General features: G+C 36.3%; 1 protein-coding gene across 3 annotated transcripts in view; it reads right to left on the reverse strand.

Moving 5' to 3' along the window:
• The window catches only part of MS3_00009362 (uncharacterized protein), a 45,110-nt gene that overhangs the window by 8,830 nt on the left and 10,555 nt on the right, over positions 1–25,725 (reverse strand). The window contains exons 2-10 of one of the 3 annotated variants that reach the window (XM_051217728.1): positions 21,953–22,081; positions 21,811–21,896; positions 17,927–17,999; positions 16,729–16,779; positions 14,426–14,477; positions 10,684–10,832; positions 6,845–6,895; positions 4,569–4,652; positions 1,764–2,109 (exon numbers count right to left, since the gene is read on the reverse strand). In XM_051217728.1, coding sequence (XP_051065165.1) covers positions 1,764–2,109; positions 4,569–4,652; positions 6,845–6,895; positions 10,684–10,832; positions 14,426–14,477; positions 16,729–16,779; positions 17,927–17,999; positions 21,811–21,896; positions 21,953–21,991 — 931 coding nt within the window. In that variant the 5' untranslated portion in view covers positions 21,992–22,081. Of the gene's footprint in view, positions 1–1,763; positions 2,110–4,568; positions 4,653–6,844; positions 6,896–7,171; positions 12,505–14,425; positions 14,478–16,728; positions 16,780–17,926; positions 21,897–21,952; positions 22,082–25,725 lie in introns of those variants that run through there. The other 2 variants (XM_051217727.1, XM_051217729.1) reach the window with 2 other exon arrangements.

Consider the following 25,725-nt stretch of genomic DNA (forward strand, 5'->3'; position numbering starts at 1 on the left):
TCATACATTTTATTTTGATTATCTTGTTTATTTGATCTGATTCTAAGTTTTATAGTTGTTTACGATTTGACTGAACATATTTTTCTTTACAAAGATAAACTTCTCCAAAACTACAAGGAAGATTACAGTGGAAAGTTGACAGAACAAACTGTTTGTCACATACGAGGAGATTTGAATAGTTCACTGGCATATAAAGATTGTACTGATTTCGTTTGGAAATTTAATGAAGATTTCACGATTAAACTATAATGCTCAGAGAACACAATTCCACTAAAATCATCTACATGAACTACAAACCATGCCCTCCATTTCAATGAATTATTCGTGTTATAAATTGGATCATGGTGTGCACTACTTATATGGACATATATAAGTAGTACAAGGCAAAAATGGAAAATAAAATATCAATAGGAGATTGGAATGAACAGAAGAGGAAAGAAAACAGAAAACAATCGAAATAACGACTGGATTGGAAGAACAATGAGTATGCAAAGGGCAACTGAAGGAAGATATACAAATGATGTACATAATGCACGATTTTCATATTTTACAAAGGTAGTTATTTTACTTTGAGTAAGACCACATAAGAAGGAATTAATTGGGTTTCCTTTCCTGAATCTTCGTTCACTACAGTACAAGTAGAAGGGAACTTAGGTTGAACAACCTTTAAGAAACAGGATACACTATACAACTGTCATATCTTAATATGGCATTTGTTAGAAGTGAGTGTTCACAATCTTCCCAGAGACCTACAGGTTATATAGCGAGTACAATTTCCACAAACCGTCATCCTAAAAATTCTCAAAAAAAGATACCCGTAAGATAACAGTAGCTGACGGGTAGAACGAATTCCACAGGCGTATAAATTCTTCGCTGTTTCGACAGTATCATATGATTGGTTGAACTATTTGGAAGCAAAAACAACCTACTGTGAGAAAAAAACTTGTTGATTGATACTGTTAAGTCAGAAACAGTCATTTACCTAAGGTTTTCATTTCAGCTAAAAACAGACAACAATATACGCTTTATCGCGAAATGACAGACGTAAATATTCAAAGCACTGGATGCAACACCAGGAGTTCTAAGGTTCAATACTTCCATCCGTCGAGACCTGGAGTTTTAGGATTTAATCTCTAATGTTCTCGTGAAAATGCACACGTTGAGTAGTCGCAAACTAAGATGAAGCAGCTTTCTAATGCATTATGGTTTTCAGTGGTTATATCCAACAAGAGACAAACATTGATGAAGAAACTAGGAGATTCCACAATCATTACAATTTCCCGCGCACTAATCATTAATTACGATTACTCCAACTAGCCTCAAGATGGATTTCCTGTAGTTCTAATGAGAAGTCATGACCAGTGGAGTTCAGCCGTGTCTGTTGTGAAGTCAATGGTGGACGGCTGCGCAATATCGTAGATTAGTTGAAGTTAAACATTAACACCACTGGATGCCGGCCCAGTGGTCTAGAGGTTAAGCGTTCGCGAACGAGACCGAAGGGCCCGCGGTTGAGTTAGACATGTAGAATCGTTGGTGAGCACTACTGAGAAGTCCCATACCAGGATGAAACGGTCATCTAATGTTTCAATAGTGATCTAACATTGATCCATTCATGATATCAATCGAAGCTCAACTATATGCACAACTCTATACTGATGATTATTCAAAGGGAAATTAAATCATTTATATGAAACATAAACAACTAAATAACAGAGAGCAAGTGAAAGAGATAAAGAATCAGAAAAGCAACAAACAAATCTTACCACACTCAGTTCTATACAATTCATCACGTAATTTACTTAATTGATTTTGTAAATGATTTATGCGTAAATTAGCTATAGTTGGACTCATTAGAACATTATTACTACAAGTAATTGCAGAAATGGAACTAGCAGATTGATTTAACAGTTCTGTATTGATTGAATTTAAGTCACTTTCAATTGATTCAACTCCTGTTGTAGCTGTAACTACTGAAGATGTTGGAGATGATTGAGAATTAATTGATGTTGTTGCCAATATCGCTGGATTTAAACCCAATGAATTGAAATAAGTTTTAAAACGATTCAATTCAGATTGTTGATGGGACTTTTCATCTTGTAAATTTAATACCTGATAATAATAGTAATAAAAAAAAATTTAATAATATAAAGATGGTAAGTTCATTAATGAAATAGTTGTCGACTTTATGGGCACCATATTCCTACACCAACGCGTACACAAAGCCACATGGATCTCACCGGATCACACTACACAGAACCAAATCGACCATATCTGATTCAATAGAAAGTTCACAAGGACGATGGAGGACGTGAGAATCAAGCGAGGAGCCGATATAGCATCAGATTACCACTCGCTGGTTGCCAAGATGAAATTAAAACTCAAGAAGCACTGGACAACGGGGCGGACTCCGTAGACGCCCCAACTTCAAGACCAACATGCAGGATTCCGTAAAAATAGATAGTTTACAGACCAAAACGCAACTCTACGGGTCATTGTGGAACAATCAATTGAATGGAATTCATCACACTACATCAACTTCATTGACTACGAAAAAGCATTTGGACAGAACAACACTATGGAAACTTCTTCGACACTACGGAGTGCCTGAGAAGATAGTCAATATCATACGGAATTGCTATGATGGATTACACTGCAAAATCGTGCATCGAGGACAGCTGACAGACTTGTTCAAAGTAAAGACGGGTGTCAGACAAGGTTGCTTACTCTCACCCTTTCTCTTCCTTCTGGTGATTGACTGCATCATGAAAACGTCAACACATGGGAGGAAACAAGGGTTACGATGGATAGCTAGGATGTAGCTGGAAGATCTAGACTTCGAAGATGATCTGGCTCTTCTGTCGCACACGCAACAATAAATACAGGAGACGACAGGTGTAGCGACAGTCTCAGCAGCAGTAAGTCTCAACAAACACATAGGAAAAAGCAAGATTCATCGACACAACACAGCATGCATCAATCGAATCACACTTGACGGAGCAGCTCTGAATGATGTGAAAACCTTTAAATATCTGGGCAGTATCATTGATGAACACGGTGGATCTGATGCAGATGTGAAGGTGCGGATCGTCAAAGCAAGAGCAGCATATCTACAACTGAAGAGCATCTGGAGCTCAAAAATAATGTATACCAACACCAAAGTCACAATTTTCAACACAAATGTCAAGACAGTTCTACCGTATAGAGTGAAAACTTGCAGAACTACGAAAGCAATCATCCAGAAGATATAAGTGTATATTACCGCTCGTCGACGCGAAATACTTCGGATCCGTTGGCCAGACACTATTAGCAACAACCTACTATGGGAGAGAACAAACCAGATTCCAGTGGAGGAAGAAATCACAAAGAAGCTTTGGAAGTGAATAGGACACACTGAGGAAAGCACCCAACTACGTCACAAGACAAGCCCTCACCTGAAACCATCAAGGCAAAAACAAAGGAGAAGAGGAAGACCAAAGAACACATTACGTCGAGAAATGGAGACAGACTTGAGAAGTATGAACAACAATTGGATAGAATTAGAAAGGAAGGCCCATGGACAGAGTGGGTTGGAGAATGCTAATCGACAGCCTATGCTACATTGGGGGTAACAGACGTAAGTAACTTAATGACTTTATCGCCGAGCCATCCTTTAACTCAATTCAAAATGTTGTATGAAGTTGGAGTATATTGGAAAAATCATTTGAATAACCAAACTATGATATGGTATCAGTCCATGAAGACAATTACTATTGATTTGAGTCGTTTAGGTAAGTGTAGGCTAAAAGGTTAGAGTTTATGTGATTGTTGTGATCAATGATTGGAGATGTTTGATAAAGTAGATCCAAATGGATTCCAATGGTACAGACACATTTATATGATGTTTTCCCTTTAGATTTTTAGTTTTAAAATTATCTTATACATTTTCTTGTACAAATGAATTCTTTCTTTACGGGTCACGAGGTCTATACTGGATCCTTTTTACTACGACTATTACCGTTACTAATTCTAAAACTCTGGTGTGGATTTTGATAATTTCAACTTGGCGTAGTTAACATAATATGGCAAAGCAGTGGAGCAACCTTAAGAGATCCAGTTATGTTGTAGCTGGTGACCAACAATAGGTTCATACGTCATTTGTTCCTTCAGGGTCCTGGAGCCCATGTCTACTGCTGGTTTGAAAGCAGAGTTATTCAACTCCTCTAGGTGGAACTTCCGTGTCCACTAACCAGGTTAAAGCGCCAGACATTCGCTTCTCGGCCTGTCAAGTTTGTAAAGAACACCCACACCACGAGAAGCCAGTGATCAGAACTTCCTTTACCGTGGATGTGTAACGTGTGGATATGTGAGAGCATTTCGAGAGGGTGATCTGATTCCCTCAACCTTCGACCATGCCAGGGCATTTGGGAGGAAAAATATCATATGTAAGTACTGTTAACGTGAACGATTAAAAAAAGTATTATCCAATGCAAGTCGACTTTTAGTAGTTCTCTATTAACAGATATCAATCAATGGCAAGATATTAGATAATTCATAAACCACCAGAGACGTAAGAATAAACACTGACTTACTTCTTGCTGAAGATTTTTACACTGTTCAGCCAATTTCTCTTTTTCTATTAATAATGCTTTGCATTGTTCCACTGTCTTACATAACTGCAATAGATTTGAAATATTTATAACAGTAAATAATTTTGATTGATGATTGCTTTACGAATAATGAAACTTAATTAATCCAATAGAGTCAACTCTTAATATATTCTTCCTTTATTGTGATTGGTCACATATTATAGTTTATCATCACTTTTTGGAGGTTCCTGGAAACTCAAAGCTATTAAAATAACTTACATTGTATGTAGAGATTGTCTTATGCAATATAACTGTTTAACATGTCAATAATACGCTCACTAGAGCATAAGTTTGAAATACCAGTCAAAATTCATAAGACCAACTACGTCGGAAATAAGAAATCTTGCAAAGATGAAGCAGGGTGAGTTCAAAGTGATACACCAGTCGCAAGACCCGATCTTTGTGGGTTTGATCCCTGAAAAACTGGTCAGTAGGACTAGTTGAGAAGTCACAAACTAGGATGAAATAACTTTCCAGTGCCCACTAATTTTTAACGATTCAAGAGGTAAGTAACTTTGAGTAGTACTAGTAATCTCAAGATATAAGGAGTTTATCTCAGGAAGCCCAGAATAGTTGTTTGGTCTTTATGATTACCTAAGTTGTTTGTAATAACCGAATAAAGATTATTTTTTACTGAAATACGACGTCAAACACCGATAATCAGAAGGTGATTTCATACCCTATTCAGTCCTCCATAAAATTCGAGTTGTCTAACACAGTAACAACATCAACTCTTTTTCTTCCACTACCAACCACTGTTCATGATTGTTGTAGACTTTATATCAGTCTACATTTAAGCTGCCTTCGCTCTTCTTCGTATTTAGAGCGAGACGGGATCAGTTTTTCGAAATTTTATCAGATCAGTGGGCACCGCTGAAATATATTGATTTTTCTTTATGTTTTAGATATCAAACAAAACTACCTCAGGCTAAATAATACTTGTTTTCTAGTTTTAAAAAAAAATACACTTCACTTTTTCGAATCATTTCTATGTCTTCCTTTTGTGGCTAATCGCCATCCAGTAAGACAGATGGTGGACGCGTCCTCAGAGCAGAATGGATAATAATAAGTTGCAGCGCTGAATACGACGCCTGCTTAGTTTTATTCAATGAATTCATTCCATACAGCTACTAAGTATACATCACGAACAAATTAATTTTGTACTAGTGAATAAAATACCTAAACAGTGAAGCAGCTACACACATTATATACCGATTAGTTGCGACTGAAGGCTATGTTCAATGACATGGATAATGGAACTTTCATCACGTCTCTAGAACTGCCTAAAAACACTCATGGAAAGTTGACGGACTAGTTGGCAAATTTATTAAAACAATAGTAATAATAAATTAAGCATGAATAATGTATTTGTAAAGATGTTCGCGTTAGGCGTTGCTGAGGCGGATGAAATGGCTATTTAATGGTTCCAGACTTTCAATGCTTGTCTAACTTAGATTGGTTAGTGATAGCAATAATATTCGACAGTTTCAACAACCATATACTGACAATAAATGAGTGTTTAAAAAAAAAGGAGCAAGTTAGTTTGAAACCACATCTCGCTGAACTAAGCAGTAACTTTGAAGTCAAATATACAATCGAATTTATGCATTTAAAACCAAATATCACACACAATTTATGTGTCAAAAAAGAAACAGTCCATTGTTTCAACTTTAAAGACAATGAATGTTATCTTCATTTCTAAGAACGAGCCTCATAATTCAGATAAAAAACAATCATGCATCATTAAACTTAAGATTTCTATACAAAGAAAGTACAATATAAAAATGTTTCACATCTTGTAGTGTACTGGTTTAAATTCTAATACTTAGTTTGTAAATAACGATTTGTAATTTTCCATTGTTCATATTCACAACTTTAATCGGACCAGTCCATTTATAACAACATAAACTAATCGATTGAAGCACTCAACATCAACAACTAGAGAATATAAACACCTTAATAAAGTAATCATTCTTATATGAATGAAGCGGTATAGTAGATAATGTATAACTGTGTTTCAAATGAAAGGTGTTTAGTTCAAGTTTCAATGTAAACCTTAATACTAGAACCCAGATACAACCAATGAGCAAGTTCTAAACAAGATGAAACACGCTACTAGCTAGTCGGAATGTTTATGAATTTATATCCATAAAACACAAAAAGAAAAACATAATAAAAAAATAGGCATGGATACAACAAAATTTCCAACTAAGACTTACACGATCTTCATAATCCATAGTATCACTCATATTTAAACGAGTTGACATTAACTAAATCATTATAACAAAAGAATAGAAATAAGGATAAAGAAGAAATCAAATCAAAACGATCCTCTATTGAATTCATCTATCCATATAGAATGTTAATAATAGTAATATGTAATGGTAACAAAGATTATTGTGTAAAGAACATACATTTCTAATCAGGAGCATAATCGATGAAATGATCAAATCAATAATAATAATAATAATAATAATAATAATAATAATAATAATACATAAGTATACTATCCAGTAAACAATGAAACAACTTTCAGAATTGAATACCTTTCATCAGATGAAGAAAGGGAAGTAAACAATTTTAACTATTCAAAACAACTGACGATGATGATCGTAAAGTAAAGAATTTACAAATACCAATCGACGATCTCTTCATCAGAGTTGTAATACATATATAAATATATATTTGTGAGCGTGTGTGTATGTGTGTGTGTGTGTCTGTATACTTCACAGAAAGAAAGAGTACTCAAATTACTTTTCTTTTTCAAAAAAAAACAATAAATTCAGGTCAAATCGATAGAGAGTGCAGAAACACACATATACAAAAAAAATAGAACACAATAGAAAAGTAAACACAATACGTAGTACACGTGTGCACATACCTACTGAGGTATGCACATATCACATGACTAGGAACACACAGATAATAAATGGGGTAGACATGTACTAGTGACATGTATGTTGGAACATATAAGAACTGAATGATAGACACACACATACGTGCCCATATACATGAAATAAGTAGTATATGACAAGAATGATTATGATTTGAAACGAACTCTAATTTAAAAAGGGCAATTAAATTAACTTTTATGGGAACAGAGTATACAAGTGAAAATGTATTGACCGGGAACTAATGTAAAATGAAATAAGAATTTCATTCATATGATCTTTACTTATTATTTCTAAGAAAAATCTTGGTCCATTTCAAGAGAAGTAAGAAAATATGGCGGATTCAGTTCATAGAGTTGAGTATTTTCATAGACTGAGATGTTTCCGATATACATATAATTTATCCTGAACAACCATCTACCTCTAAATGAGATATTTTCTAGCATAGGATTATGTTAATAGTAAACTAAATATGATCAAACAAGAATATGCCATCAGACCACGATGACATTGTGTCATGTTGGTCGATATAAACTTTCTAGTTTGTATTCACATGACAACCGCGATCAATATGGTTGGAGACTTTGGACTATTTTTTTCCATGAATATGATAATGTAGACAGTTGTTTGTGAAAACTCGGTTAGTCAGTCAGCTACGATGTAGGACCACGTAAAATATATACATCGGTTCAAGCTGCCATACCATATTCTCATTCCCGACCGTTGTAGCTACCTTGACGTGGTGGTCGAGCCAGCCTATCGTGATGAAGCAACCGAGCTATACTGGCTGGAACAACCGTTCCTCAATGTCCTACCATGTCAGACAGGTCGTTTGAAGAGCGGTAAGACTAAAAGCAACAAACCCAAGGTCCGAAGGTGAAGTCGTACTGCTCACTGTACAGAGATGTGACAGCAGTAGGGTGCTTCCTTCAGATAACCGGCATAACAGTGATGCTGCCTTTCCACAAGAAGGGGTGGTGTTAGAAAAAGTCGATCCTAAAAATACACACCTCGCCTTACCCCACGGATATCCGTCTCCGGTGGTGAGATCTCAACAAGTACGGAGCTAACACGAAAATTGCTCACAAAAAGGTCGTGTGTGACCGACCTCAAGCAGTTACCCCTTGGGCACTGCGGTCAAGCTTTTTGTGACGACGTTCTATGACACCTGTATCCCACTTCCTATTACCTTGATACGATCTGACGAGTACCATTTCACCCACCTGGAAGCTACGAGTGACCGTACGATATTCATTCGGGGGGTTATTTTTCTCTCTGGCCGGCAGCATACTGTTAGGTGGATCCGAGAAAGAAGTCTTACTCAACAGACTTTAAAAGGGGGTGTGATGACGGACCACGGGTGAGCTCGAGGAAGCTGTAGGAGGCTCAGAAGGAGCTGCAGATATCCCATCCAATCACCGTTCAGAAGAATATTCTAGAATTCAACGTGTAGCCTCCTGATTGGTCAATGCTAATAATCCCATGTACGCGGATCGGTGGACTGTAATGATGATTTCGTTCTTACTAAAAACTATAAATACCTGACAATTTTGTACTATAATCGACACTGTTTGGAATAATATTCCTTTCGTTAGTTTTCTGTCTTCTTACTGAGACTTGGAAGGGTTTTGGTGTTCTAGTGCTCTGTTATACGCAGTATATCAAGAAATCAGCCTTCAAGATATAACAAAAACATATTTAAAGAAAACTATCCTTCTTCAAATAATAATCTTAGTGAAAAATCCTGGATCGGTACTATGGTTTTACCTCACAGCCAACGTACGACTGAAGAATTACAACGGATCTTGAAAAATTACAAAATTAGATTTTTCTACACTCTAAGAAACACATTAGTTAGAATCAAAGATCCCGTTAACATATACAAAAACTTGTGTCTAAAGATTAGGTTTCCGTGAGATAAGTCCAGGCTTAGAAGAGAGAAATGTATTCCACAAGCAGCCAGAAGCACGAGCAACAACAAGCACAACTCAAGTGTACATATACAGCATACAAATGTCCTTGGTGAACTTTACAAAATAGTATAACAAAAGCGACAACGAACCAATAGCATTCAAGATCCTCTCAAGTGAAAAATACAACATGAATGTGAAAGTGGGTGCTTTTGGCGTGAAAACAATACCAAGTGAATTTAAATTCACCCTATTGCACAAACAAGGGGCTATCAAGACTCAGTAGCTGAGTGGATAACTCGGTGGCGTTTAAAGCGAATGGTACTGGGTTCGAGTCCCAGAGTGAACATCAACTAAGATGAAGGTGCATCCAGCTGACGAGTCCCAAATAGGACGAAACGCGCATACCCCATTCCACTGCTAGTCATTATCCATCTTCGCTTATAATGCTTGTGAATTACGGCAATATCGAGGCAGTATGCACATATGCCAATAACAGACTGATCAATTGCAGTCTTAAACCTCAAAAGGGAAGATTCAAGCAAACAATACCATGTGAGTTCAATAATATTCAATATCAACGATATCTCTCTGATTAGATATGATTGTCCACTTATGCCAATTAATATAATAAAACTATGCTTAAACTCTCTAACTTCAGTTAATTTTAATCATCTATACACTCATTAAATGTTCTACATCGTTATCTTACTTCTATGAATAATGATTTCCGTATCGTCTTTTTCTTACTAAAGACAGTTCAAGTTATTTACTCATGTTATCATAAAACGTTGCATCTTTCTTTAAAGGACAGACTCGATGTAAATGACTTGATTCGAATCTCCACAAAATCATTTGTTGTTATCAGATTAATTGCTATGGATTTTAATGTTACGATAAAAAACAGAGTTGTTCCTTTTCCGATTTCCGACTTCTGTACGGAATACAAGGTTATTCTGAAAGTTCCATCTTCATTATATGAGTGTTGACTATGAACGTTGAAGTGTTGTGAGACAGACATTCAGTCTATTAGAGATCTTATTGGTTGACTCTTACTAGAGGGATCCTCAATCGTCCGTGAATAGAATATACGCGATATTACTGGAGTCTTGAAAAAGACCAATATACTAGAATTAAGCTTTCTATCGAACACAATCAACACATGTACACTCTATTACTTGATGGGAAACCGAAATAAGACGAAATAAAGTTCATATATAAATTTTTTTCAAAACAATGAATAACATTAACACATACTTGTTGAATCGCTTCCATTATAGCTTGTTGCACAGTTTCTTCCATCCCCATAATTGTTTGAATATAAGTTTGTTTATTATCACAATTTACAGCGCATGCAAGTATTAATTGTAATAAACGAAATGTCGACTCTTCATTTTCATGTTCAGCTTGAGATAAAAGCACACAAAATTATGTCATTATTATCAACAAGATTGTTGGAACACTAATGGAAAAATCGACTTAATCCACATCACATTACTAATTACATGAATCAGTAATACAATGATTCTCCAAGAGTAATATTCCATTCAACTTCTGTGTCATCATGACGATACGACAGCAGCAAACCGTTAACTACTTATGAGCAAAATGATCAGGATAAAACATAATAAAATTGTTATAGTCAGATAAATACATATGAGCGTTTCTCCGCCCCACGGGTGAGGTTAAGCCCATCACTTTTCAAAGTATATTTTTTCAAGATCAACACTTCTCAAGACATTGAGTCGATTTCCATGTAAGAACAACACAATTTGCAAAATAAAATGAATTTATCTTACTCTGCAAACCTTGTCGTTCTTGGTCTGTTTAAATTTATCATGGAATCTGGTTAAACGATTGTTAACTGAGTGTTCCGTGCGGAGTTAACCAGACTAGTAACGAGTTACAGATCAGTTATGCAGCAAAACTTCAAACAAACAAAAATTGAAAATGAACTACGTAATATTAGATGACAGTCTATAGTAGTCAATTGTTTTCACTCCATATGAGTATATACGGGAATATCCTATACCGATACAAAGCTTTCCAATATAGGGGTATATTGATTATTTTTCCATAACATTATTTCAATGTTGAGTGGAAATTTGCAGTTCATGTGAATTATTTTGGTGGAGTTTCGTTCTCTGAGCAGTGTGAATGTAATTATGAAATATTTTATTGTCCTTCTGAACAACATCATAGACAGCACGAATGTGATGGTACTGTTATCTTATCTTCCCCACTAGTTCGTACATGGATATGCAGAAAGAGAAGTTGTCTCGAACTAGTTAACGGCTTATTGTGCTACGTTACTTGGTATGTTGAAGACTGAATAGCGTACGTTTGACTTGTGAATGATCGGCCTTGAGAGGAGAGAGGAAAAAGCTACCGTATCACTGACAACTTGATGATTTATTAGTAGAATACTTTATCTGACTCATCCAACACGAAAATGTAGGACTAACGAGATCGCAACACACAATGAATACAATTATATTAACCGAGACTATTACAGTACGAAAATTTAATACAATGATCACGTTTGAATTACATTAACTTTGGAATAGAAGAGAGTATGACAGTAAGTTATAGATTAATCGAAAGCATCTGAATTATAGAGTAAGGTAGATACATTTATATGTTAGTAGTTCAAAGATTACGAATTAAGTCAGATAATGCCTAAAAGAAATCTTGGATTGTTTGTCACTTCATTGTTTTTCTTCTCTTCACAACACAACGAGCTATTCATATTTCTTCAAACATGACTGACAGCTGGTTCTGTTGACCTAGATCTTTACTGGTTATTGAGGACTATTGTGTCCTGTTATCGTTCATATACTTATTATGATTAAGTTTCTCGTTCACCCGATTTTCAAATTTCTGGAAGTTGTTCATGATCTTTTTTACTTGGTTAAAAAATTCGATCAAACTTATATCGACAACATAAGATGTTATTCAATTGTAGGAAGATTTTTATAGCTCACTTTTGTCTGAAGTTTGTGATGAAGATGATGATTTCGTCTGGAAAGACAATGAAAGCTTCACGATTAAATGGTCCGGATCAGAGAACAAAACTCCACTAAGATTACTTTTATTTATATATATATATATATATATATATATATATATATATATATATATATATATATATATATATATATTATTGAAAAATATTGTTTTAAGGAGGCACTTTACTGAAAATCATATGATATGTGTGGTGTTTGAATGAACTGATGATTCTTTTGTACTTGTTGAATACTTGATTTCGAATTCGAAGTGCAGTACATTCGTTTGTGGTTATCTAGTATTTGATTGGATTACGTTATCTCTGGGATTCTTAGTTCATACTATAATTCAAATACTCGTAATTATCACATTGGCGTCGCGATGGAGCTTGTGATGGAATTGTTGGATATACATTCAGATCTTGACACTTTTAAGGATTACCTTGAAAGGTTCGAAATTCGGGCTATGACCAAGGCAGATGATGAGGATGTTAATATTGTAGCACATTTCCTCACATTCATCGGCTTATTAAAAACTCTGGCTTTACCTTAAAAGCCCATTTCGCTTTCTTATACAACTCTGAAGGATCTACTGCTAGACTATGTTAAGTATACAAATTTCGAATGCGGTAAAAAAGGAAGATTTTGTAAAATGATTCATGAGGATATAAAAAATTCCACTGCGTTACTACGTCATCTCAACCTAGTGCATATTCAAGGTTATGCAGATAATTCATTCAGGAGTTGCGATGCAGTTCACGAAGATGGACACAGGTTTGGTTAATGTTTGTCGTGTGGCAAGTTCCACTCTTTTAATTCACGTAAATTTCGTAATTCTAAGTGCTTTAAATGTGGTGATATTGGACATATTCAGTCAACTTGTAATACTAATGTTAATCTTATTGCAATAGACAGTGTAGAGTTACATAGCAGTTCAGAGTTAAATGAAACTCAGAATTCCTGCGAGACAACGGTTTCTAATCAATCAACCTATCAGATTTCTCATGTTATTGTACCAGATATGGTTTTTCCTAATGACTCACATATTTCTGACGAAATTCCTTGCACGTCTGAGGAAAATATGTTTAGTGAACCAACTCATGGTCGAAAACCTGATGCAGTCTTGATAGATGCTGATTTTTCTAATGATTCATTACTCTGCAATGACATTCTTAATAAATTCGAGGAAACTATTTCAGAAGAGTCAAAGCTTGTTGTTCTATCAAATATTATTTCTCCTCATAATGCATATGTTTCTTGTGGGAAACTTGTTCAATGGGAAGCACAAGTACTAAATGACCTCGATCTTGATTACAATTCGGATGATTTCATATCAACTACTGTTTTTCCTTATCACAAAAGCACTTCTAATGTTTACTCTAATCAATGTGAGAAATGTGTTTTAAATGAAACCACATCATTCGTAACTTGAGGATATGAAGATCCAACATTATTTCGCAAAGGAGGATAGTATTGGGAAATCTGTGCTTTAAATTCTAGATAGTGGTTTCGGTACACAACCGACACGACGATTGTATACAATCCCAGGAACCAATTGAATCTGTTCCGATTTCGGTTGTTAATTCGAATACTAATGAGCACATTCTAGATAATACAGAGTTTTTATCCAATACAATGTCGGACAGACACAGGACAAACTAAAGAAGAAGAAGATGTATAATCGATTACAGACACTTAGACTCTAATTTAAGCTATGGCGGATGTGGTGTTTCAATGAACTGATGATTTTTTTGTACTTGTTGAATGCTTGATTTCGAATTCTAAGTGCAGTACATTCGTTTATGGTTATCTATTACTTCATGGTCCGATTATGTTATTTCTAAGATTTCTATTTCATACTATAATTTAAATACATCTAATTATCACAATATGATATTTGTTTTAGAAAGAGAGAAATAGGAATGAAAACTATACAATCGACTAACAGAAAATTTTATACACATAAAAAGTTAAAAAAAAGAAATTCAACTTACCAATTTCTTGTAGATTTGGAAGGCATTGAACAGATATCCTATCTTCAATTCCCTGTATGGATATGTTGTATTGTTTTCAACAACAACAAAAAGGCATATAATGAAAAATGTACAATGTTGAATTACATAAATAGATAAGATGATAAATAACTTAGAACTTTATTTTCAAACAGTATTTTATATAAACTTGAACTTTGATTCAATCTCTTTCAATTGGATGATGATCAACATTGTGTCAAGTCATTACTAGCTATTAAACATGAATATTATTGCACAAAGTGAAGTTATATTATTTAACAAGTGAGCAGTTGTATAAAGAATAATTTTTTTTTTATCTTTGAAGATGCAAGAGAGGTCGTCAGATTGGTTTGATGGAAAATTATTAGAATAGTTAAAATTGTTAAATTGGATGATTTAGTTCAAGTCATATATGATGAACTGATTTCAATTAGACAATTATAGAAAACTAAGAAATACCAGAAAGCTGTTAATTTTTAGTGTGTATCCATGACTACATCAAGTGTTAAACATACCAATCATTCGATTAGGATTTATTCATTTACATTCTTAACTTCAATCGTTTGATAATGTTGATCAACTATTTTCCAATATGATCAATGCATGGAACGTCACACATCGCACATGAATAATTTATTTAAGGAATAGATATGTGAACTCCAGCTGAATAGTCAGTGGTAAGATAGAACTATTGGCTAATGAAACTAAGTATGACATTACATCATAGAAAAATGATAGAGAACAATTGCAGTTCAAATGGATGATTTTACAAAGTGTAGTACTTTTTGAGCTAGATTGATTTAATTGCAAAGTTCTGATTGTGGTGACGTAGTACTTATTCATCAGTACAACACAAAGGTAGTATGTAATGTTTGGTTTTCGGGGAAAGTTAATCATTTAAGATGATGTAATAAAACAGACGAAGAAAAGCTAGATCGGTAGTCAGTTTATAATTACGGCTGTATTTATAATGATTTTTTCTCTTCATTAAATTTTGTTGACCATTACCATTAAGTAAAGTATAGATTAGAAAATATTACAAATTGAGAGGAAAGAAAGATCAATCAATAGACTATACAGACACTGTTACGTAATAAAGTTGAAAGAAAATATGAATCTGGTATTCACACTATAGGTTGACCTCAGTTGCGATATCACTGAAAGTCAAGCGGAACATTGGACACTTATTTCCTTTGAATATGGGACAACACCTCAGGATTGCATACCACACCAAAATTAGACTAGAATGCCTTTGACCATCGTTTATTACCGGCGATGTGAGCGAGATGTTCATCTGCCAAATGAAAAGCAGTTTGTGCAGTAATCTAATGTGTATTACTTTGTATTTGTGAATCATGGCATACGAAGGTAGAAGACATACTTACGCTGAAAGTATGTGACCATAGGTGTCTTCAAAGAATTACTCGTGCGTTGTCGAACAGATTGAATTCAGGCATAAGTTACAACTTAAGTATAGTAAATTGACTGACGAGGCTATGAATCTTCATTAGCAGAGATACCTGGACACGTGTTATATACCCTTAACCACTCTGCGTACTTTGAGAAGCAATGTTGGCTGACATAGGAGTAAGTTTGAAGAAAGGGACGGTCAGATAAAAGTGTAGCATCAGTTAGTGAAATCATTGCCTAATGAACTAAGCAGTGACGTAAACCCAGATGACCCGGTTACAGACCTTAGGTGACTGGTCATATGCTATCTGAAGACAATATGGTAGATGATAGATAAAAGTTCGGAGTGAGTATTGTAAGTGAATTACTCACCTATCCAACATCACGACCCACATTTTTTTGACTAGATCAACTGACTTTAATGCATTATTATTAAGCCTTGGCAGCACAGTTTCTTTTGCACACTTATTTTATCACTATAAATAAGTGATTGACCAAGTGTGCATTAGTCACAAAATCAAACTGCTGGAACAGACAACAATGAAATATCTCAGAATAGGTTTCAATAATGCAGATGCATTCACGCCTTGTCTTACCATCCCATCCATAGATCATGGGCTTTGGTATACCTGTATCATCATTATTTTTATTGGCTCAATACAGTGACAACTTGAACCACTTAGCTTCACAATTTTAAGAGTGTAAAAATCATACTGAAACTGTTGTTTGGCAATGAATAAATGATTTATAAAATTTCTGTTTAATTCCAGCATATTACTAAAATGATACACTCTGTTCACAGACATTATCAACAATAACCATGTGCTTTAAACGTGAAAAAAGCAAAAGAAATTAATCTTATTTACCAAACTAACCTCATTTAGAAATTCAATAACAGCTTTCAATATCTTCTTAAGATTACTGACCTTTAGAGAGAGAAAGGATGGAGAAAAAAAGAATAATGGGGAATATTTGTAGATGAGGATAACGATGCTGGAGATGTTGTGTGATCCACCACTCAAAGTTGCACAATAATAATCTCACACATCGGTTTCTTAAGTGCATAGAACTAATGGTGAGCTCACCAATCTCTTCACGAGTGCAGAAGGTTGAATGGATTCAGGTTTAGTTAACCCGCTTAGTGGTAAATATCCTAGACTGCAGTGTTTACTATTAGTTATATACACTCGAGAAACCAATGTGTATGATTATTGGTGTACAACTTTAAATGGTGGATCACTGGGCACGTATATTGATGAAGAGTCCAGCCAACTGGGTGAATTAGTGTGCACTGCATGTTGCTTGAACATTGGGATCTTGAATGCACATTGCGACTGCACAATATACTGAGGCCGCGCTCGGCTGAGAGCTGAATTTTTATTTTTCACAAGATACATCAAGTTGTGGGTCGAGAAAGTGTCTGCTGGCCTAAATAGCCGCAAATCAACTGCAGTTGCTGGTCAAAGGCTCAATCCCAATAGTTCAACCACAGTCCAATCCGGTCTAAATAACCGGTTTGAGACGTTGCGATGGGTTGTGTTGTTGTCGCGGCTAACACAACTGAACCATCAAGCCCAGAGTACGCAACATCTCTATATATATCCACTAGGATACTTGTTACAAAAACAATGGACAATTTCAACAAGGAAATCTTTTTTCAATTTACACTATGGACTGATACTCATTGTGAGATCTTAACACTTGTAACGGAAACTCAGAGCAGACTTTTCCTAACCTGGTATTTTCGCTATGAGAAGGACATATCATTGCAGATTATGGTTATCTGAAGAAAACACCTCACTACGGTTAAATCCCAATACAGTCAGTAGTACGACGTTGAACTCGAACATTAAGTTGTTGCTTTCAGTCTTAACGTTTTCCAATTGACCTCTGCGTAGCACAGTAGGATCTAGAGGAACAAGTATTCGGCCCAATTATAGCTTTATCAGATCATCACAATACTCAAGTTCAACCACCATGTGGCAAGGTAGCAATCAACTACGACCAAGTCAAACGTACGATAATAAATTTGTGAAGGCATATACACACATTCACAAAAATTACATAAATCACCTTCAGCCTCCAATTGATTTCAGCATCATAATTTAATTTTTGCAACCATTCATCAGTGAAATGATTTGGAGCACTGAAATGAAACAGAAAATATAAGAAAAAATTAGGACAATTTGAAATTCTTATGATCATAGGAATGAGACATCATTTATAAAAAAAAAACGAAAAATACTGTCATTGACCAACCGATTAAAATTGATTGATCACTGAGTAACGGCAGTTTTAGGTTTGTTCAATGCGATGTAGCCACTAATCTAAATGACTCAACATCGTATGCGTTATGTTTTGATGTTAGATAATTAGAGATTCTTGGTGGAAAGTCCTGTTTGAACAACATTTCGCGCCAGTTGGTGTTCATCAGCAAGACATACTTTTAACCTTGTAGAAACTGATGAAACGTGTGTGACTCTAATACGAGTCATCCACTTTTACAGTCTGAGACGTACTCACTTAGCTGTTCTGACATTTAATTCCAGTCTCGACCATCTGGAAAGTATAAACCATTACGAATAAATTCACACTAGTGGCTATCTGGACTCAGCAGCTTAGTGGATAAGGTATTGGCTTTCAAAGTGTTAGAGACTGAACTTTAACTGGAAATTAAGTGTGAGTCACATCCGAAGTGTGAGGGTTGATGATACTACCCTGATAACTATACCGATGTACGCAGAGTAGGGTTTGAATCCGCAGCTTGGAGGTTAAAAGTCGACGACTTTAAACATTGACATCGCAGATCTACTACTATACACAATCTAAATATAGCATAACCATTCATTTCACAAGTCTCTTTTTAATTTAATCCGTATTTTATAAAGACCTTAACAAATAATATGTGTATACTGCTGTATAAATGTTAATTGTCATTGTAACGTTTTACGTTCACATAGTTACACACACACATACACTCAATACGTAACTATGGAAACTCTAGATAATTTGAAGACATGATAATTTTCTTTTTAAAAAAAGCCCAAGTGAACTGCTTACCAAAAATAAAATCAATACAGCATTAACTCTATGTTCACTTGTAATGAATAATGAATGTGATCTGAATATTAAATTAATACTTTTAATAACTTCATTAAATGTTTGTGCGTGCTCGTACAAGTAAAAACGTAGTAGAATAATCCGAAATACAAATAAACGGAAGTTCAGTACTATGGTTGTGATGATGATAATAATAACATTGTTGATAGAAATAGTTTTCTGTTAACTAAAAACCAAAGTTATTTGATGAATACAATGAAAATAAAAAAGATTTGTTCATTATGAACTTGATATGTCTTTGGATTAAATTAATACTAACCGATCTGTTATTTAGGACAGAAGTAGATGAACGTAATCAGTTCCAAAATTATGGAACGATTTATTGCTAGTTGATTGATTATTCATCAAATGGAAAACTTAGACTGATATAATGAATAGATCGATGCTAGATCACCAATGAGACCCTCGACGGCCGTTTCGTCCTAGAATGGGACTCCCTAGCAGTGCGCATCCACGATTTCACACATCAGACTCAAACCAGAATCTTCGATGTCACACGCGAACGATTAACCTCTAGACCACTGAGCCCAGATTCAACCGTGTTAATGTTTAACTTCAACCAATCCACGATATTACGCGACCGTCCATCATTGTCTTCAGTGAGTAACTGTCTCACAACAGAGTGAGTAAATCCACAACAATTCTCCGTACTAGATTTATTATTCGAGCTGTTGACTGGTGAATTATTATGTAACAGACAATGCTGTCTCTTTGAACACCTATCAACGTTACAAAGCCTTGTCAATCTGCATTCATTAGTTATATGTCTTTGCCTAAGACAGCATTAAACAAGATTTGTAATGTTTCTCGAGCGACTACATGTGATTGTCTAAACAACCGTTTCAAAATTCCTCCAGCTTTCCGACAACTACCACAAGTGTTCATCTTAACACATCATTCGATGACTGCATTCACTTTACTCCTGCAGTAGTGTATCAAATATAACAAACGCTGAACATCACCAATGACCGTTGTCGCTACATAGGTCTCAAAATGGCCGTATAAAGTTTCAGTACACCTTTGGCTGTCCATCAAGGTAATTCAGTCAAGCTTTCAAACAGGGTTGGTGTATTCAGATGATTTTCATCTAGGAGATTTGAAAAATCGTTGTTCCAAGACAACGTACTCTAAGTCTACTCCGTTTATAAGGAAAGCCAGAATGGGTTTATTTTAGTCTCATACATCTTTGGTGTTGTCTTGATGTTATTCGAGCTGTAAAAGACGCGTCCAACAACACAACATTTCATCTAACTCCTCTTAATATAAGTGAGACCAGGCTCATTCAATGTAAGGATGCTCAGAAACTCACTCTATTCAATGATCGTTGTCACAGAAATCCAGATCCAAAAATATGTATTCGGATAAAGTGACAGTATTTACACTGATAACACCATTTACAAAACATTGACTTCAGTGGTTTGAATAATATATTTAATGAATATTATTAAGAACCTTCCACAATTTACGTCATTTCCGAACTTCGAGGACTTAGTAGTCAAAACTCAAAAATGGTCAGTCAATGGTATTGTAGTGAACAAGAACACGGGTGGGGACAATCGATTGTATTTAGCACAAAAATTACAGACTATCTCAATAAAATGTGAATACCATAAAGTCAATCGTCAATTTGCAAAATATCATTCCATCATATCAAACTGTACTGTTCCCGTTGCAAACACTAATCCATTGTCGCCCATTCCATTGTACATGCGTTTTCTTACAATTCCATTGTGCTCTTGCTCTTCCTTTCTTGATCTTCGCCATCTTCTGCTGCCGGACATTACGTTCTTTTAACGCACGTTATATACTACTTATATCAATATAAGTAGCTCACACCACAGTATGACTACACGGAATCAAATATAGCTGTGTAAAACTGGCTCATGTTGTCCCATAACGACTCTATGGTCGGGGTTCTAGAGACAGTGCAATTCAATGAATTGAGACATAGTACTAATGCAACTTACCATTACGTTTTTCACAAAAATTGAGCTTCCTTAACTGATTTTTTTTCTTGGCTGTAATTCTAGCTGGACTACTTTTCCTATCAATAACTGTTCTTATTCGTTTATTGGTTGGCTGTATTAGCCCAATCATACCATTATTTCTTCACAAACTATCGTCTTAGTTCTATAGTTAACAGTCAATTATCCAGATCACCAAACATGTGTATATATGTGCAAAGATACAATGCCTTAAAACCAAAAGCTTTTCTCATTTGAGCAACAATTATGTCTTTTCTGTAATTATAATGGAATGTGACTCGAAAGTTACGAAAATACTAAGCTGCCAAATAAATATGAATTCATGACGCTTTACAGTTATTGGAAATTGTGTTAATAATCAAAAGTCATTTCTACATTAACAATAAAAATATACATTACTACTGTTAAACTGTTGAAGCTAGTCGGTAGCAAACCCTACCTGACCTAAATCTCGTGCTAGCTGACACTTTGAAGCAAGATATACTTGCAATTATGAAGGAACAGGCGCTCCACATGGAGTTCAAACTCGTATCGCCAAGACCCATGGTTTGAGGCATTACCACTGGAGAATGATAGGCGGTGTGAATTTGTATATACCATGGGTCGAAAGTTTCAAAAAATTACAGGTATTCATTATTAATGTTTTAACTAACACGAAACATAGGTTCAGGATTTCCTGCCGTCTACCTTAAGTCACCTGATATCGCAACATAGTGCACACAATGTAAAGTTGCATAAATGAGTGGCTACATTCCGAATTATTCAATAGAATTCAATCACTACTGAAGGACTACAAAAACAATAAATCAGTCACTATTGTGACTAATCAGTAATACATAAAATAATACTTACATGGTATGCAAAACTTTACCTAATACAATCCCATCCGTAACATTATGTATAGAATAAACATTTGTTGCTATGTTAAAAGTTCTCAACTAGAAAAGAAAAAAAGGTTTTAAAAAATTACACAGTACAGTGCAATAGAATATACCCATTCAAAGAGATTTTCAATCGGGAAATTTAGAGACATTCGTAAATATGAAGCAAGAATGTCGATGTTACTGATAGACGTTTAGCAAACAAATGAAATCCAATAACTTGTTTGAAAGAAACGAACAACCTACAATACAGAAGAATGTAGTAACAATCGTAAAAATCAGTATAAAAAAAGTTCATAGAAATTACTGAATTTGTAATCTATATTACAAGAGGAACTTGCCTACATAATGGTGTGTTATCGATAGCAGTGAATGATGGTCGCTAAACATCATCAACTGACTAAAGTTAGAAGTATGAACTAACTGATACCAACGATGAAAGCTCCACGACCAAACCATCCAGCTCAGAGAACAAAGCTCCATCAAAACCAACTCATCCGTTTGAAAACCGAATGTTCGTTATAAGCGCAAAGGTATATTGATATCTCATTTGTGTGTACACGAGGATACCGCTGAAAAACCAAGCTGAAGCAGGGAAACGTTCTGACTAAAGACAGTAGCGTGACTTCAGAAGATGCAGCTCGATAGTAGCGTCTAGCCGAAATGTGATTGTATGCAGGGGTGTTGTTTGCGAAATTGAGAGGACGAAATGTGAATGTTTGCTGTTTTACTGGGTTGATGGATATAGAGGATCCACCTGAGGTAGTTGGAAAACCATGATTCAAAACCAATAGTGTGAATGGGCTCCAGGATCCTGAGGGAACAAATGATGTATGAACCTATTGCTGATCATTGGCTACCGAGGGACTACATCTCTTAACGTCGCTCCATGGTCTTGTGGACTAGACCTTTAGGTCAAAGGCTCGCAGTGTGGCTGCATAAAGAAACTACCTGCTTCGGTCTGGGTACTCAGGCAGTATCCCAGCCCTCACACAAATAAAATGATTTGTGTGGCGCTTGTATATTTGGTGTCTCATTGTACCAATGTTTGTGCTTAAATAAATAAACAACTAGTACGGGTATTAGATAGACTACAGACGATGATGTTGACATTTTGTAAGAAAATGGCCAACCCAATCTGTTGTCCAGTATGCACCACTTTGAGAACGAGGGAGAAGGCGAGTTTGAATGACATACGTCGTTGACGTCGACAAATTGGTAACAGCTTCTCTTGCAGCTAAAATTCAAACCGAGCTAGTCTCAACACTAGCTATTAACCCGTCGGAAATCAGAGATGAGCATTGGCTGCAGTCGCATGACACCACGAAGACTGAGAGCAAAGTCCCTTTCGACTTCGCGAAACGTCCCACTTACAAGCACTGCATTTCTACAAGCTCCTTACAACTCATTGGAGCACGTCGGTATACTACAGTAATGGGTAATGGTGGTGTGAATCTGTTGCCTGGAGAAAGACTCTCAGACCTTGAGTATTCGAATGATTTTGTCTTAATGTGCGATAAAACCCTAGCCACACAATCCGCACTTAGTCAGTGTCCGTAAGTACAGCATGGACTTTGCACCTTCCAAATCGAAAACACTTTTATAAGACTGACAAAAGCCTGTGCTTGTACTCACTCTTGGCGACGACCAGTTAGAGGTAGTTGAAAAGTTCATGTATCTGGGTAGTCATATATTACTAAAATTCATGTAACTACTATCAGTCAGTCAGTCAGTCAGCTACAACGTAGGACCAGGCACATGTATGCATCGGCCCAGGTTGCCATACCTCATTAGCACAGCAAGATGAACACTGGATTCATAGGAGTGGTTAGGTCAAAGGTGGTAATATATAGGAGAAAGATTGCAATAAGGATATAGTATAGGAGGAAAGAATTAGTTCGTAGAAAGAAAGATGTGAAGTGATCTTAATCTCTTAGTTTAAGAGAAGACAGAGAGTGTATACACCGACGCCATTGTGATCGATTCTGAGCCATGTCACCAAGGGTCTCCAACCATTGGTTACGAAAGTCACGCGGACCCCAACCAAGTAGTCTGCATCTACCAACATGGCTCAGACTAGAAGTTAGTGACTTCAGGCACTGATGCCACGTTTTGGTTTGGCCGCCCCTAACTTTCTTCCAACCATCCCCTACACCGGTTAGCATTGCACGTCGCGGTAATCGGTGTTCAGGCATACGTAATACGTGGCCCAACCATCTCAGTCGATGAAGATTCATAACCTCATCAACTGATTTACCATCATTCCCTAATACCCTGCGTCTAACCTCACTATTACTTACCCGGTGATCCCAGCAGATGCCAGCAATATTTCTAAGGCATCTGTGGTCAAATACTAGTAGCTTACGGGTGTCTTCTACTCTTAAGGGCCATGTTTCGCTGCCGTAAATTAAAACAGAACGGACTGCCGCGCAGTATACTCGTCCTTTTATTGATAGACGGATATCTCGCCTCCGCCAAAGGTGACGTAAGTTGGCAAAAGCCAAACGAGCTTTACGAATCCGTGCTGAGATTTCGTCAGACACCAACCCATTAGGGCTGATCAGACTTCCAAGATAAGTGAAGTTGTCAACACGTTCGACTACTTCACTCCCTATCCTTAGTTCAGGTGTTGACGCAGACCAGTCCTGAAGCAACAACTTGCATTTAGAGGGAGAGAAGCGCATCCCAAACATTCTGGCATTGTTGCTTAGTGCTACCAGAAGACTCTGCATTTTGTCAGCGTCTTCACCAAACAGGACTATGTCATCTGCATATTCTAAGTCGATAAGTGGACCTCCTGGAAGGAGATCAATACCCGAGGATTCAGTCGACGAGAGTGTTATTTCCATCAATAGGTCTATGATGAAGTTAAACAATAATGGAGAAAGTGGACAGCCTTGACGGACACCACTTGAGGTTGTAAAGGTAGATGACAGTTCGCCATAAGCCCTGACTCGACTAGTAGTGTTCGAGTAAAGAGCCTTCACAAGGTTTATGTACTTCTGAGGTACGCCTTTCAATGACAGACACTGCCACAGAGTCTCGCGGTCTACAGAGTCAAATGCTGCTTTTAAGTCAAGAAAGACCACCATCGTCGGACGCCGATAGGTATGCCTGTGTTCTAGAACCTGACGAATGGTGAATATGTGGTCGATGCAGCCACGACCAGGTCTAAAGCCAGCTTGGTTCTCTCGTGTTTGTAGTTCACGAGTCTTAGTTAGGCGTTTGATAATTATCGAGGCTAGTATTTTAGATACTATGTTTGTTAAACTAATCCCTCTGTGGTTGTCACAGGATGATTTTGACCCTTTCTTATATATTGGGACGATAAGTGATTGCGACCAGTCAGATGGGATAACGTCTAACTCCCAGATTTTAGCCAAAATATTAGTCAACCTAGTCGCTAAAATTGGACCACCATCCTTAAAGACTTCTGGAGCCAGTCCATCTGGACCAGCTGCCCTTCCTCGTTTCAGATTAACTATAGCCTTCTCAACTTCAGCAAGAGTTGGGGGACCTACTTCAATGTTCCATTCACTTTGTCTGGGAATGGAGGGTAGTTGTAGAGTAGCTGAAGGCCAGCTGAACTGTTCTCTAAAATGTTCCGCCCATCGTTCTAAACGTCTGGACTGGGAGCAGATGAGAGTATCATCTTTTTCCGAAATAATCTCACTTACACTTGACTTATTAGTTCCAGTTTCTTTTATTAGTCTGTAAAGCTGTCTTGTGTTCCCTATAGTCGCCGCCTTTTCCATCTCTTTTGCTTTCGTTACCCACCACTGCTCACGGTCGTTCCTTAGACTTTTTCTTAACCTAGATCTGATTTGTTTACGCTCTTCATCATGTTCAGAACCTGATGGGACGAGTTTGCGAGAATCCATCAGTG

The sequence above is a fragment of the Schistosoma haematobium genome, chromosome 5 (assembly GCF_000699445.3).
Source record: "Schistosoma haematobium chromosome 5, whole genome shotgun sequence".
In the NCBI taxonomy this organism is placed as follows: Eukaryota; Metazoa; Platyhelminthes; class Trematoda; order Strigeidida; family Schistosomatidae; genus Schistosoma; species Schistosoma haematobium.